This window comes from Bos indicus x Bos taurus, chromosome 15 (genome assembly GCF_003369695.1).
Source record: "Bos indicus x Bos taurus breed Angus x Brahman F1 hybrid chromosome 15, Bos_hybrid_MaternalHap_v2.0, whole genome shotgun sequence".
In the NCBI taxonomy this organism is placed as follows: Eukaryota; Metazoa; Chordata; class Mammalia; order Artiodactyla; family Bovidae; genus Bos; species Bos indicus x Bos taurus.
Window position 1 is genome coordinate 54,256,034 of NC_040090.1, and position 15,889 is coordinate 54,271,922.

The 15,889-nt window shown below is 52.0% G+C and overlaps 1 protein-coding gene across 1 annotated transcript; it reads right to left on the bottom strand.

Moving 5' to 3' along the window:
* Positions 1-4,962: 4,962 nt before the first annotated feature.
* Positions 4,963-15,638, bottom strand: LOC113905049. The gene is made up of 7 exons (XM_027562085.1): positions 15,441-15,638; positions 15,115-15,224; positions 14,882-14,956; positions 7,370-7,520; positions 6,912-7,297; positions 6,645-6,649; positions 4,963-5,238 (listed from the first exon to the last, which is right to left on the bottom strand). Exons 1-7 carry the CDS (start codon positions 15,636-15,638, stop codon positions 4,985-4,987), a joined length of 1,179 nt encoding a protein of 392 aa, XP_027417886.1. The 3' UTR covers positions 4,963-4,984.
* Between the last annotated feature and the right edge of the window lie 251 nt (positions 15,639-15,889).

Genomic DNA, 15,889 nt, shown 5'->3' on the forward strand with positions numbered 1-15,889 from the left:
CCTCCTGCCTTCAATCTTTCCCAGCATCAGGGTCTTTTCCAATGAGTCAGTTCTGGGCATCAGGTGGCCAAAGTATTGGAGTTTCAGCTTCAGCATCAGTCCTTCCAATGAATATTCAGGACTGATTTCCTTTAGGATTGACTGCTTTGATTTCTTTGCAGTCCAAGGGACTTTCAAGAGTCTTCTCCCAATATCACAGTTCAAAAGCATCAATTTTTCGGCACTCAGCTTTCTTTATAGTCCAATTCTCACATCCATACATGACTATTGGAAAGCTTCCATAAGCCTCTTATCCTTATTCGCCAGAAGGTAGACAGAATGAAAACCACAATCATAGAAAACTAACCAAACTGATCACATGGACCACAGCCTTGTCTAACTCAGTGAAACCATGAGCTATGCCATGTAGGGCCACCCAAGACGGGCGGGTCATGGTGGAGAGTTCTGACAAAACGTGGTCCACTGGAGAAGGGAATGGCAAACCACTTCAGCAGTCTTGCCTGGAGAACCCCATGAACAGTCTTACAGTTACCAAAGGAGAAAGGCAGAGAGAGATAAATTAGGAGTATGAAATTAACAGATACACACCAATGAGAAAAAGAGAGAAAACTAGGTTGCTGGGGCTGGCTGGTAGGTAGTTTGGTAGGTTGGTACAGAGGTTAGAGGATGGCCAATTAATGGGGTGTGGGATGGGTTGCTGGAAAAGTAGTCTTGTTCGTTGATTGGTTGATTGGCCAATGAACTGATTTGCTGCGTTAGGGGAAGGTGGGAGAATGGGCATGTCGATTATTATCTTACTGCCTCTTAGCTTCAGATGATTCTTCAACACCTGAAGAGTCATGGCTGGACTCTGTGAATGTTTCTCCTTTACCAGCTGGCTCTCCATTAATGTTTTTTTTTAATATTTTAAAATTTTATGTACTTATTTTTGACAGCACTGGGTCTTCATTCCTAGCTGTGGCGAGCAGGGGCCTTCTCACTGCAGCGGCTTCCCTTGCTGTGGAGCACAGACTCTAGAGCGTGGGCTCAGTGGTTGTGGTGCATGGGCTTCGTTGCTCCGCAGCATGTGGGATCTTCCCAGATCGGGGATCGATCCCATGTACCCTGCATTGGCAAGCAGATTCGCAACCCCTGGACCACCAGGGAAGTCCTCTGTTAAGCTTTGTTAGTAGCAAGAGCAGAGACACTGCAGGAAGAAGGGGCTTCCCTTCCAGGCCCCTGCAGTGAGGCATCGACAGCGTACCTTCCCTGAGCAACCCCAAAGGTAGCTTCCCAGGGAGTCCTGCCAGCATGGCACCTCGCCAAGTCTTCTGCCATCCCAGGGGCTCGCCGTGACTCCCTTAGCCCAATGGTGACATCATCAGCCCTGGTTGCGTGTAGGTGGTGTAGGTGGGGGAGGCTCTTCCGGGTTGGTTCCTTCCTTCAACCTCTGCCTCAGCCCCAGAGGCAGTGGCCACTCCCCACAGCTGCTATTCCCATGTTTCTTTAGAGTAAGCAAATCAGTCTCCTATTAAAACAGACAGTAGGTAACCCTTAGTAAGTCAGCCCCTATTCCAGTCAGTAATTCTTTATACCAAACCTTTCCTGTTCAATTACTGTGTAGCTTCTATCTTCAGATTGGACCGTGAGGTAATGGGTTGACTGGTGAGTTGGTTGATAGGCTAGTTAGTGGGGTGGTAGAATGGTGGAAGAGCAGCTTAGTTGGCAGACGGGTTGGTGGGTTTTCTGGTTGGTGGGTTGGTTGGTAGCTGCTTAGAGGGTTGTCAGGGTGGTGTAATGGCACCAGGTACAGTAGGTGATGTGCTGGCTGGTGGTTCCTGGATTGGTTAGTGAGGTGATGGCTTAATTGGCAAGTTGGCAGACTCTGGTGGCTGATGGGTTAGTTGGAGGGTTGGTGCTTTAGGACATGGGGTTAGCACCATGTCATAGGAAAGGACGAGACCAGAGGAAGCCCCTACAGTGAGCCTCAGCCTCTATTTCTGTCCCACCCGCAAGGGCCCACTCTGCCCCCCAAGCTGGAATCCTCACAGCTATGCCATGCCTACTGGACCACGTCCACTCACAGAAGCAGAGGCTGAGGAGGGGGCATCTGGGGAACGTGGAGAATGGCCCGAGAGGACCAGCTCAGGCTGGCCCTTTACCACGCTTGCCCTGCAGTCCCTGACAAGGCCTCCGAGGGACCACCTGACTACCCAGCACCTGTGGGTCCTTCCAGGAAGGGGATTAGAATGCCCTGTCCTTCAGGATGGATCTGTGCTTCTGCCCCATGAGATCTCCTGAGACGCTGACCCCAGGCACGGACTTCCTTTAGGTGCTGGACGACCCCCGGCCCCAGCAGCCTGGGAGTCTCTGCTGTTTCTTCCTCCTCCCTTCTGCCCACCAGGACCTCCGACCCCTGCCAGTCCCTGTCACCCTCCATCCTCAGCGCTCCCTCTGCCCCACGATCCCCCCACACCCCACCCTCCACCCACCCCCCACCCCCCCCCACCCCTGCCTGGCCTTGAGGCTTGGACTGGAACTCAAAAGGCCTTGGTTCCTCCTCACCACTCCCCAGCCACCTCTCTGGACCCCACCCTAGTGACTCTTAGGTGGCATGGCCCACACCCCAGCCAGAGGCACCAAGACATTTCTAAATTTTCTTCTAATATTTTGAGAATCAGAGAAAAGAAGATTTCAGAAGGAAATTGCTTTCTCCCCTGCTCAGCCCAGATGGGCTATTTTTTTACTTGTCTTTTCCCCCGCCACTTACAATCTCAATAAAAAATGAAATCATGTCTAAAGCTTTCCCCTGGGTCAGGGCCAGTCTCTAGCCCTCCTGAGCCTGGGAGGCATCAGAGAAGGCCATGCCCCAGGGGGCAGGGGGCAGGCACACCACTTCCAGTCCTGCGGAAAGGCTCTATTCTAGCCACCCACTGCCCCTGAGCCCAGAGCAAAGCCCTGGGAGCTGCAGGAGGAGGGTGCATGGGGTCGCTCACACAGCAGCAGAGAGTGGGCTGGGTTGGGGCAAAGCTGTGAAGGGGAAGGTTCGCTGTGACTCCTGAAGTCCCCTCCCCAGCCCCATCTGTAACCTCATACTCGGACCTACCACCGCCCCTGCCGGCCCCCTTCCCTCCCTCCTGGTCTCAGGTCAGGAGCAAAGCCTCTGATTCCTTACATCACTTCAAGAGTGATGGCCACCTGAGCCAGGCTCTGAAGGCCAGTATCCAAGCCGGGAGGCTAAGGTCCAGCCCAGCTCGGAAAGTCACTTCCCCTCTCATGACCTCAGTCTTCTTCCCCAGCAGGGGCGTGGTGAACCCTGCACTGCCGGCTCAGAATTGAGGGCAGCCTTGATGCAGTGATGTGTGACCAGCACCTTGCAAAGTGACAGCCTCCTGTTTCTCGACCACGCAGGCCACGCCGCACACCACGCTGACTGTCTTAAACACTTGGTCTTGTTTCGTGTTCAAAAGAACCCTAGAGGGATTTCCCTGATGGTCCAGAGGCTAAGACTCCACACTCCCAATTCCTGGTCAGGAACTATTAATAGATCCCACATCTGCAACTAAGAGTTCACAAGCCACAACTAAAGAATCTACATGTAGCAACTAAGACCAGGTGAAGCCAAATATTTAAAAATAAATATTGGAAGAAAAAAAAGAAGCCCACATCTGGATCTGTTATCTCATCAAAAGAAAAAGAATCAAGGCTCAGAGAGGCCAGGGAGCTGCCCAAGGCCACACAGCAGACGAGGTGAAGCGTTAGACCTCAAGTCCCTGTTCTTAACCTTCACACGGTCTTGTCTGGTGCTATTTTGAGTTTCTTCATTGGAGCTTTGGGAGCTTTGGAAGAACTATCATTCAAAGAAATAAGCAGAGAAGGAATTTTAGGCTATGCATGTAAGAAAGAGATACAGGGGTGGGAAGAACCTTCTAGAGTGTCACAAATGATAATAATAGTGGCTACCACTTACTGAGTACTTACTGTATGCAGACATTCTGCTGAATTTTTAGGTAATCTTAATCTTTACAACAACTCTGTGAGAAGCCTTATCCCCAGTGTGCAGATGCTAACACTGAGGCACAGAGAAGTTACTTAACTTGTTTAGAGGTACGTAACTATTAGCAGTGACCTCTTAGAGCCTCAGCAATCGCACCAAGGAAGTTGCTACCCCTACTGAGGCTTCCCTTCTGAGACCACAGGGTATGTTAGGGGCAGGAGGCTAAGGGTCAGGGTGAGACCCTCCAAACAAGAGCCCACAGTGAGGGTGCCTTTGCCTCTGGTTTTCAGGCCAAAGTCCCCTTCTCTCTTGGTCACACCCCTGCCCAACCCCCAAGAGTCTAGTTTAGTTGTTCAAAGCTGCAGTGATGATGGAGAGAAGCTGTGGTTCAAGACTGAGAGACACAGGCACATCTGTGACCCATTGGCCAGCATCCCACCCCCCCCCAGCCAAAGCCTCCTCATCGTCCCCTGAATGTCCCCCACCTCTGGCCCTCTGTGCCAATTGCTCAAGCCCATCTATCCCTTCTCCTGTCCCCAAACTTCAGATGCAGAGGTCACGCCAGCCCCGGTGATGCTAAGAGGGGGCCAAGGACAAATGGTCCATGATTTGATCCCGGAATGAGGCTGTGAAGCCCAAGACTGGCCAGCGGGGGCTTGGGAGGGGGAGTTTATCAGGAGACAGCAGGCTGGTGATGAAATACACCAGGGCCAAGTGATCACTGGGCTGTGGCTGAGCAGATCAGATTGACTCTTAAAGAGGGCCTGTCAGGAGGGCTGGCAGGCACTACCCTCCTCCGGCACAGGAGGTTTGTCACTTCAGCTTCCTCCCTCTGGGGAGTCCTGTCTCCTCTTGGCCCCTTCTCTCCAGGGAGAGCCAGCCCCGCCCCACCCCACACACACACATATGCGCACTCATCCCTAAGCAGTAATCTATGTACATCTTGCTGCCAAAAGAGTCTGAAGTAGTTTATAAGAATGCGTAAATAAGATTTAACGTACAAATGATTTATTTCATCAAAGCGAAAGAGTAGCGGGGCCCCATCTTCAGCCATGCCAGTGAGAAGGCAGGTCCAGAAGGGACTGAAGGAAGCAGGCAGCAGAGCCACAGAGCTAGAGGTGAAGATGCCAGAGACAGAGAGCCAGAGAGGTGCAGAAGAGGGACCAGGAGGAAGCACTGGTCCCCAGCCAGCCACCTCCTGGTGTCCTGAGCCGGCCCACCAGACACCACACAGACCTGGGAAGACCGTCCCTTTTCTGAATCTGAAAAGATCAGAAACAAGATTCAGGGAGAAGAAAAGTAGAATAACAAAGAGAGATCAAAGGGGCAGTTTTAGTACTCAGAAAATTCACAAACTTAGCTCTGGGCTTGGGGGCAGCCAAAGCAGAAAGGAAAACAGTGACAACCCCCGCAGGGACCCTGAAGATGAATACTCAGCACTAGAAAACAAACATGCCCACCCAATTTGTCCCTTACCACTCCCACAACACCTTGGACAGGCCTGACACACTGTGGGTTCTCCATAAATACACTGAATAAGTGAATGAGTGAACATCAGTTTCTCAACACAGGCTAACGTTTTCCCAGTGCATAGGTCTAAGAGAAAAATTATCGTCTGTGGGCCATCCTAAGTGGGCCATGGAATACTCTTGGGGGGAATTCATTCATTCCTTCACTCACTCATTCACTCACTTGTTTACCCACTTACTTGTTCATTCATCCATTCACTTAAATCATTTATTCACTGACACATTTGTTCATTTATGCACTCATTCATTCACTCACACATTCATTCATTGAGACTCCACAACATTTATTGAGCCCTTCCTAGGGAGCACTACTCTGAGATGAATCTGTGAATGAAATATTAGTGTTTCCTGCCCTCAGGGAGCTTTTACTGTGTGAGCGTAGATAACTGAGTAACCAGCATGTTAGATGCTGGGGGGAAAATTCAAAGTACATTGTTGAGGGGTGGGGCTGAGTGACACTTGGGCAGAGACCTGAAGGAGGTGACAGTGAGCCAGGAGGACACCTGGGAAAGAAAAGGCACAGAGGCCCCGGGGAGCCTGCTGGCCTGTGTGGTCATGCCGCTGGCACAGGCGAGCCAGGCACGGCCAGGTGGGCTCACAGCAGCTGTGCTGAGCACAGACTGCAGGGGACATGGGAGGGAGTGGAGACCAGGTGGAGGGGCATGGGCAGGGTGGCAGCTGACAGTCAAAGAGGCTGGATTTCAGCAGTACTGGGGGGCCTAGGGGGCAGGCACTCCTGATGGATCAGGTATGGGGGGTGAGGAAAGGAGGGGAGTGGGACGCCCCACCTGGCCCTCATGGAGGGAGGGGGAGTTTGGTGCCAGACACAGCAATTCCCCCAGGGGCTCACCTCAGCAGGCACCCTCAACCCCAGTCCCAACACAGAAATGAAGAGCTGGCCACCAGCCTGAGAAAGGACCACAGTCTGCCCAAAGTCCTCCTGAGAGTAACTGCTTCCATCCCAGCTCCACACTCTGCCAGGACCCCCCTGGCAGAGCACAGCGCATTCCTCTGTGACCTCAAGTGGACGAGATGAGATGGGCTGGGGGCTGGCCGGAGGGATGTGTGCTCCTGAACACCCACGCTGCTTCCTTTATCCACCTGTCTAGGCCTGGGAGGTGGGAAAAAACCAACGACACCTGGTCTAGGAGGAAAATGAAGAAAGAAAAGATGAGGTAGAAATAGCAGCACTTGCTGGGTGCCAGGATCTGTGCCAGGCTCGGCCCTCATCCCCCATCCTGACAGCCACCCAGCCACACAGGGACAAGACTGTCATGCCAGCTGCAGCGCCCCTCCTCCCCCACACACACCCCAGGACACGTCTCCCTCGACCCCATGGGGCCCTGAGCCAGACGCTCCCTCCAGGCCTGGCCCCTCTGCCGGCGCCGCCTCTCCAGCTCACTTACTCAGAAGGGCGGCTTCTTGCGCAGACTCTGGAGTCCACGATGGCACGGCGGGCAAGCTGAAGGCAGCGTGGACATCTGTGATGACGCCCTGGGTCAGGCCAGCGTGGCCCAGCTCTCCGGGTCCTAGAGCCGGTGAGAAGCAGGGAGGAGGGAGCGGGATGCTGGCAGGCGAAGCAAGGATGAAATATTGATGCTCGCGTCCTGGTAAAGCAGAGAACGCCGCTTGTCCATGAATAAAAGATGGGCCAGAGGAGCAGGCCGGGCAGCAGATTAATTAATCTAAGTGAGCGCTCTGCCTTGTGCCATGGGGGAGGGGGCGGCGGAGTAAAGAGCCCCGCAGTCCCGGGGAGGGGGGCCAGCAGAAGTCCTCTGTGCCAGGCAGGCAGCTGGTTTTAGCAAGGACACGAGCAGAGCATCCGTGCCAGGCCCAGATGGGCAGGAAGAGGGACAGAAGCAACCGGACCGTCCAGCACCGGCCTGGCCTCTCTGCCCCACACCCGCGGGGGACCATGAGAGAAGGCAGCTCCCAGGGCAGGTGTGGGGTCTCTGAGGTTGGTTGTGGGGGAGAACCTGGGACTCCTTGGTCTTTCCTGCTGCCTCAATTTCTTCCTTGGGGAAGGGAGGGAAAAGGTCAGAGGCAGGAGGTCTAAGATTTGGCAGAGAAAGTTGGGCCCAGGCTGGCATCGCTCCGAGAGAGGTGGGCAGGGATGGAGGACCGTGAGGTCCAAGGCCGGGGAAAGGGTTGGACGGTGCTATAGCTGTAACCGCCCTTGGAAATGCTAAACCCAAGATCCCCGCAGCTTCTTGCCTTCAACATAAGGTGGCAAATGTGTTCATTTGCTTACACCTTCTCTGAGGTGGCGGCGGTGGTTTTACCAAGGATGGCGCTCACGACCTCCGCTTGTATTTGTCTTCCTGTTTCAGTCCTCACCCCAGGGTCCTGCAGGAGAACGTTCCTTCCGGGATCTGAAGTGTCCTAACGACACCCCCAGGAGAAGCTCCCCAACCTGACGGTGGCTCCTTCCCCCACCCACCAACCTCAGTGGAACCAGGGTGCCTCTTGCTGGGGTCGTCACCCTGGTCTGCTCTGTGTCTGCAGACAGCAGGACTGTCCCTGGAACTGTTCCCTGGGCAATTCATCATGAGCTGCCCGCTGACACCTCCTGTGCCCTGTCTCATATTTGTTATTTAAAATTTTTTTCACCTAGGTTTAGTCCTGTATCCTTCTGATCCCCATAGTGCCTCAAAGCTCTATACAGGCTCACCAGAGGCACATCACACAGATGTTAGAGTAAGTGAATGAACAACAACGGTCCGGCCACCTGCCCTCGTCCTGGTCTGATCTCTGTGCCTGGACCTCACACTCCTGCCTTTAAGACAGGAACTAGTCCTTACTGAGGGCACCTGTCTAAGTCAGCCCAGAACCAGGCAGGTGTTTTCCAAGCACCAAACCTTCCCCACCATGAGGCAGGGCACATCTCTCCCATTGGACAGATGGTAAAACTGAGGCTCAGTTCTTGGCAAGGTCGTCCCACTGGCAAGTGGCAGAGCCAGGAATGGGCCCTGATCTCAGCCTAGGGTCCTTGCTTGTGTCTCCACATGCTGATGGTGAGACGCAGCAGGCACGCAGAGCAGAGGGGACTTTGCTTCACCGCGGGCCCCCCACCCTTTCCCTCCCCCTGCCCCACCCCCTTCCCCTGCCCCTGCAGCTGCTGAAGAGGGTGGGAGCTGGACGGAGCCCAAGTGTCAAGGCTCTGGAACTGCTGGACATATCCCATGGCCAAAAGCAGAGAGGAGACAGGTGGAGAAACCCCACCCCTCTCCCAGGACCCCCTGAATGATTCCCCAGGGTCTAACCACATCCACCCAGCTGCCAGAGCCTGGCTGCCAGATCCTGACACTTCACCACCACCTGGGGAGCTGAGGTTGGACCAGGGCTGGTGATCTTCATCACACCGGAAATAATCACAGGTTCACAGGAATCTTGACAGGGGACGAAAAGTGGCAGAAGAGACCTGGGAGCCACATTCATTGTCACACTCATTTTACCAAGGAAACAGGGGCATCTAAGGGAGTGAATTTCTGGAGGGAAAAAAAAAAGTAGCTGGGAAGCCAGGAGCTTGCCATTTCTGTGGTCACAGTGCCACCTGCTGGCAGTATCTGGCCTGGCTTGTAGGGGCTGTTCTTGTGCTTCAGGAATAACTTCCAGATCACTGGCATTTTTTTCATTCATTCACAGATATTTATTCAGCACCTATCGTGCAACAGGCATTGTTTTAGGGGCTGAGTGAATAGTAGCGAACAAAACAGATGAAATTCCCTGCCCTTACAGTGCTTACATTCTAGTGGTAGAAACAGTAAACAAAGCCAACACATAAATATTTATTGTTCTTCAGTCGCTCAGTCGTGTCCGACTCTTTGCAACACCATGGACTGCAGTGCGCCAGGCTTCCCTGTCCATCACCATCTCCTGGAGTTTACTCAAACTCACGTTCACTGAGTCAGTGGAAATATACACCATGCTAGAAGGGTGAGCATCAGGAGAAAAACAAATTAAGAAGCAGGTAGGCAGTGCCCTGGAGATTACGATTTTAGATAGAGTGGTCAGACATGACCCCTCTGAGGCAGTAACATTTTGAGTAAAGTCTGGAAGGAGATGAGGAAAGAGCCATGTAGATTTCTGAGCACGAACATTCCAGACAAGTGCAGAGGCCACACTGAGCCTGCAGCGTCTGGGGAACAGAAAAGACCAGTGAGGATTAAGTAGAGTATGCAGAGAATGGTAGGAGGTGAGACCAGATTCTGCAGGAGCTTGGAGGCCATTGCAATGGCGTTGACCTCACGAAGTGGGCTTCATTGCAAGTGTTGAGCTTAGGAATGGCACGACCCAGTTTCGATTTTAAAAGGACCTCACTGGGCCCTGTGTGGAGTCAAGGGTGGAAACAGAGACACTGATGAGGAAGCCACTGCAACCTCCAACAGCAAGTGGCCCGGGGGTAGTTGAGGCAGTGGGAGGGGTGGCAGGATTTGCTGGTGGGAGAGAGAGAAGCGCCACCTTTGACCCCAAGGTTTTGGCCTAAACTACAGAAAGAGTGGTACTGTCCTTACTGAGATGTGGGATTGGCCAGCTTGATGCGAGGAACTGGGAGCTTTGTTCGGAGCTTGTCCAGTCAGAATTGCCCATTAGACATCCAGGGAGAAGTTGGATAAGTGTCTTGAGCTCAAGGAAGAGTTCCTGCCTGGAGCTACAACAGAGTCATCAGCTCTTGCATGATATCAAAGTCACAAAACTAGATGAGATCTAAGAGAATAGAAAGAAAAGTGAGGGGCCAAGGTCTGAGCCCTGGACTAATGAGGTCAGGAAGATGCAGGGAAACGGAGAGAAGGCGACGAGGAGAGGGAACCTGAACTCTAGAATCCTGGGACCCAAGCCAAGAGAGAGGAAGGGGTGGGCTAATCCCCGAAAGGGCTGAGAAGGATCTACTGGATTCAGAAAGGCAGAGGGCACTGATGACCTAGAGAAGAATGGTTCTGGAAATGCATGGAGACAAAGGAGTGAGTGCAAGAAAGAATGATGGGAGAGAAACTGGGGACAAGTGAAGACCATTCTCTTGCGGCCTTTTGTTGGAAAAGGGAGGAGAGAGCTGGGAAGGTAGCTGGAGTTTTTTAAGGTGGGAAAGAATAAGAACCTGCATGGACGCTAGCAGGGGTGACCAGGGACAGAGAAAGAAGCCTGTTGCAGGAGACATAGGGAAGAATTATGGGAGCACTACTTTCCAACAGGTGAGAAGCGATGATATCTGGTTGTTCATCCCACTGAGGTACCACTTCACACACTTCACCTTTCGGCTAAGACCCGAAAGACAGTAATGTGTATCAGTGAGGATGTGTGTAAGCAGCTCTTTGTGGGAAACTTCCCTCAGCAGGAAGCCCTTTGTCTTGTCATTTAGCAAAACTATATTGTAACTAACTTTAAAAAAGAATTTTTGGCTGCACTACACCGCATGTGGGATCTTAGTTCCCCAACCAGGGATCAAACCCACGCCCTCTGCATTGGAAGTACTGAGTCTTAACCACTGGACCACTGGGACACCCCTGTAACTAACTTTTAAACCAAGCACCCCTATGCTCTACTCATTTGCAACCCAAGAAGACTTTTCAGATCTTTTAGTCACTCTATGCCTTGCCTAACTTATTGGTTCTTTCTGTAGATCAAAGAAGAAGAAATGAAGAATAAGTAAGTAACAGATGACAAGATCTCTCCCCTGGCTTCCCCTTCAGTGATCTCCTGAACTGTGGGACAAAATTGTGTGAACACAATAACATCTAGAGAAAGACCCCAAGGAGCTGACAAGCCTGCACACAGTGGAGAATGGTGACGACTCTGACCCCCAAATCGATGATTATCTAGATTACTTCCCTGTCTCCCTTTAAAAGCTTTTACAGCCAAGCAGAATCCTTGAAGGTAGTTTGCGGGGGCGGGGGGGGGGGGTGTTCAGTCCACCATCTCGCCAGATTGCTGGCATTCTGATTAAAGGCAATTTTTTTCATCTGTGAGTATTGATTTTGTAAGCAGTGAGCAACAGAACAGATCCAATTTGATAACATGTGGAGAAATTAAAATTCTTGTACATGGTTGGTGGGAATATAAAGTGATGCAGCTGCTTTGAAAACAGTTTGGCAATTCCTGAAAAAAGTTACACGTGGGTGATTCTAGTTAATAAAACTGTATTGTATATTCGGAATTTGCTTAGAGAGTTGATCATAAAAGTTCTCATCATAAGAAAAGAAATTTCATAACAGTGCTTGGTGATGGGTGTTAACTAGACTTGTTGTGGTGATTATTTCCCAATATGTACAAGTATTGAGTCACTATGTCATATACTTGAAACTAACATAATGATATATATCAATTATATCTCAATAAACAACAATTTTAAGTTAAACACAGAGCTACCATATGACCCAACAATCCCCCTTAGGTGTACCAAGAGAAATAAAGACATATGGCCGCCTTAAAATGAATACACAAAAGCTCATAGCAGCATTGCTCATAATAGCCAAAAAGTGGAAACCCAAATGTCCATCAACTAGTGAGTGAATAAACAAAGCATGGCACATCCATACAGTGGAATATTATCCGGTCATAAAAAGGAGTGAAGTACCGACACAGGCCTAACGTGGGTGAACCTTGACAACCTTATGCTCCGTGAAGAAAGCCAGACGTCAAAGCCAGAGATTGTATGGTTTCTGGCTCTATAACAGTCTATATTTCCGTCTATAACAGTCTATATTTCCGTCTATAACAGTCTATTTCTGGCTCTATTACTGGTGAATTTATGGACACGAGACTTTTCCATAAAATAGATTAGTGGTTACCAGGGGGCTGGAGGAGGGCAGGGTAGAGTGGGCAGTGACTGCTAATGGGCATGGGATTTATTTGGGGGTGATGAAAATGTTCTGGAATTAGGTAGTGGTGATGGTTTCATATCCACTCTGTGGACATGCTAAAAATATATATAAGCATTGAATTCACACTTTAAAAGGGTGAAGGTTTTGTTTTGTGATTTTTTCCTCAATAATAGCTTTTTTAAAAACAGATCTTGTTGTGCAGAGTAGAAGGGCTGCTTTGGCCACAGAAAAGAGGCAGAGGACTCAGGCACTCATGCAGGTGGGTGGATGGGTGTGGCGGTAGGTGACCATGGACATTCTCCCATTGCGGCTTCTAGTTTCTCAGTGAGACAGGAGGTGAGGTCATCAGCTGAGAGTGAGGAGGTGGGCTCCAGGAAGAGCAAAGGTGTTAAATGAAGAGAGAGGGAAAATGGATGGATTCGGGACATTGCAGGGCAGTGCCGAGGTCCGGTGAGGGAAGCAGAGGAGCACTATGGGTGTTGGGGAGACGGGGGAGCCCCGGCAGTCTTGAGAGTGTGGGGACCTGAGTCAGGGGCCCTGTGCTCCCCACATAACGTGGCTCTCCAGGTCCCTGAACACCCAGGTACACACATGGAGGTCTGCACCATCAAACCCTAAAGACGCCCACCCATCAGGCTTCATGATTTTCAATCCGTGTCTCTCACACCCTGGGTCTCATCCCTCTTCGGAAGCCTAGCCTCAGAGACACTTGCACGTGGACACAAGATCTATGTACAGGATGTCTGCAGCAGCTTTGTTAGTAACAGTAAAAGACTGCAAACAGCCCGGATGTCCATTACTGGGGAAATGGTCAAATAAATTCTGGTCCATCTGTGCTATGAAAGCTCTGCAGTAATAGACGCTGGAGGGGCCTGTGTGTTCGACAGGGAAGGAAGCAAAGAGGCAACATCGCTAGGTGGGAAACAGTTGCAGAACAATGAGTGTAATATTATGTAATTTTCTTTCCTTTTTTTAAAAACAAAAGCGGTATTTATAAGTGTATACATAGGTTATTAAAAGATATAAAAGATCTAGAAAGGATGCAATTTACATTGTTAATGGTGTGTAATCTTGAGGGGTAGGTTTTGGGAAAAGAGTTGAGGAAGGTTTCAGGGATTGAAAGGGTTTTAGAGGGGGGCCTAGATGCTTTTGTAATTTAAAGGGGAAAGATCTGGGACTACCCTGGTGGTCCAATGGCCAAGACTCCACACTCCCAATGCAGGGGTCTCCAGGTTCAATTTCTGGTCAGGGAACTAGAACCCACGGGCCACAACTAAGGCTCCCTCAGGCCGCAACAAAGACTGAAGATCCCAGGTGCTGGAACTAAGACCCAGAACAGCCAAACAAATAGATAAAAATATCAAAAATAAGTCAAAATAGAAAGGAAAGAACAGCCGAGCCCTCCACCCCATCCCTGACTCCGTTCTCGCTCTGGGCCAGAGAGTGCTGTGAGGCCAGCAACCCCCAGTCCAGTCAACTATGCCCTGCTTGCCCCTGGAGGCAGACACCGGGCCTGGCCAGAGCACAGTGGGTCTGGGCCAGCCTTCCCTCTGCCCAGCCATCCCACCTCCAGCTCCCAGCCTCCCCCTGCCTCCCCACACCACACAACTGTTCCCCTCCAGCTACTTCCCGGGGGCTAGGTACAAAAGGCCATGGGAGAAGCTGCCACAATGATACCAGGCACTTACATAGCACTCAACTGTGTACACAGGCTCTGTTCTAAACACTTCATAAATGAACTCCCAACAACCCGACGGGTTCCATACGCTGATATTACTATTTTCACTTTGTAGCAGATTTTTAAACACAAACCAGAAGAACCAGGAAAGACTAAGTCCCTTGCCCCACGTGTTATGGCCCACTGACCTGAGAGAGATGCCCCCCCTGGCAGGGTCCAAGCCAGTCTCCTCCTCCGGCTTCCCTCCCCCACAGCTCAGGTCCCGTGAGCAGGCTGTGTACCTTCCAGGGTGAGGCTAGGGTTTCCTCTTCCCAGAACCCCGCCCTGTACACATCTGGCACACAGGAAGCCCTCACCGCGTTTGTTGAATTAATTGCTCTGTCCTCCCATCCCCCACTCCACCGTGGCCCCATGGGCTGTGCTTTTCCTTCTGGGCCTTGAGTGTGTGTGTGTGTGTGTGTGTGTGTGTGTGTTAGTCGCTCAGTTGTTTCCAACTCTTTGTGAAGCCATAGACTATAGTCGACCAGGCTCCTCTGTCCATGGGATTTCCCAGGCAAGAATACTGGAGTGAGTTGCCATGCCCTTCTCCAGGGGGATCTTCCCGAGCCAGGGATCAAACCCGGGTCTCCTGCATTGCAGGCAGATATTTTTACCATTGGTTTCCTCATCTATAAAGTGAAGGGATGCACTCAATGGCGTCCGACACGACTTCAGGACCAGAATTAAGGTAAAGCCAGTGCTCATCCCGGCAGGGTAACTGTCAGTGATGGGACATTGAGGGCCAAGGTGGGAAGTAGAAGCGCTTCCTGGACACCAGCCCTCCTGGCCCTTCAGAACCTGGGAATGTGGTCTCACCCACCCACAAGAATAGACACCTCACCCAATGTTGCCCAGTCGACACAGCTCCAGAAAACGGCAGCCCACACCCTGCTCCATGGGCTCCGCAGGGGACACCCTGCCCAGTTTTGTGGAAGGTGAGGAGCTGCTGTCCCAGAGTCAAAAGTCCTGGCGCCCAGGCAGCCTGCCGTAGGTGGAGGAGAGCACACGGCACGTGAGCGGCACGTGCTGGCTGCATGCAGCACCTCTGGCCAGGTGAGCCGGGCTGGAACTCACAGACGTGGGGGAGGGGACCGAGCCGTCTCCAGTCTCCTCGGGCTGTGGAAGCCCAGGGCCGCCCTCCTACAGTCCTTGTGCATCCAGCCGGCAAGCGCCAGGACGACAACCTGGGGGACAGAGAGCCCATTGAGGGAGGCCGGAGGGGCCCCGGCGCTGCTGTGTGCAGGCGCTTTGGCACGTCCGCTCAGAGTGCCCCGCAGGAACTGGCCACCTCATTCCTCAACTGAGGAGCCTGAGGCCTAGAGAGGCCAGAGGCAGGGCCTGGATCACCAGCTGGGACTGAAGTCAACTCCCGGGTCCAAACCCCACGCCCCTCCTCCTACCATCACTCCTGAGTGAGCCAGGATCCTGAGCCGGGACTCGGATGCAGCCGCCGGCCCTGTCCACCCCAGCCCTGGGCTTCCAGCCTCAGCCTGGAACCGACCCTTGATCTGAGTGGCCTCAGATCTGTGATCCAATGGGTCCTGGGCTCGATTCCACCATGGATTCACTGTCAGCACCTGAGCTCCCAGACAGTACATCCCCCGAAACCCCCACTGCCCCCCATCATTCGTAACTGCTCCATACTTCTTAACAGAGCCTCCCAGTTCCATCACTCAGGGTCACAGAGCCAGACAACGGCAGACCTCAGCCCTCACAAGAGGTCCAGGTAGACCATCAGAAATAAACAGGGGACTTCCCTGGTGGTCCAATGGTTAAGAACCTGCCTGCCAAAGCAGGAGACATAGGTTCGATCCCTGGTCCAGGAAGATCCCACATGCTGCAGAGCGAC

Coding starts and splice junctions, on each gene's coding strand:
- LOC113905049 (XM_027562085.1), bottom strand. CDS start 15,638: ATGTACTGTCTGGGAGCTCAGGTGCTGACAGTGAATCCATGGTGGAAT. Junction 15,225..15,440: donor TGGCTCACTCAGGAGTGATG/GTAGGAGGAGGG, acceptor TCTGTCCCCCAG/GTTGTCGTCCTGGCGCTTGC. Junction 14,957..15,114: donor CGGTCCCCTCCCCCACGTCT/GTGAGTTCCAGC, acceptor AAAACTGGGCAG/GGTGTCCCCTGCGGAGCCCA.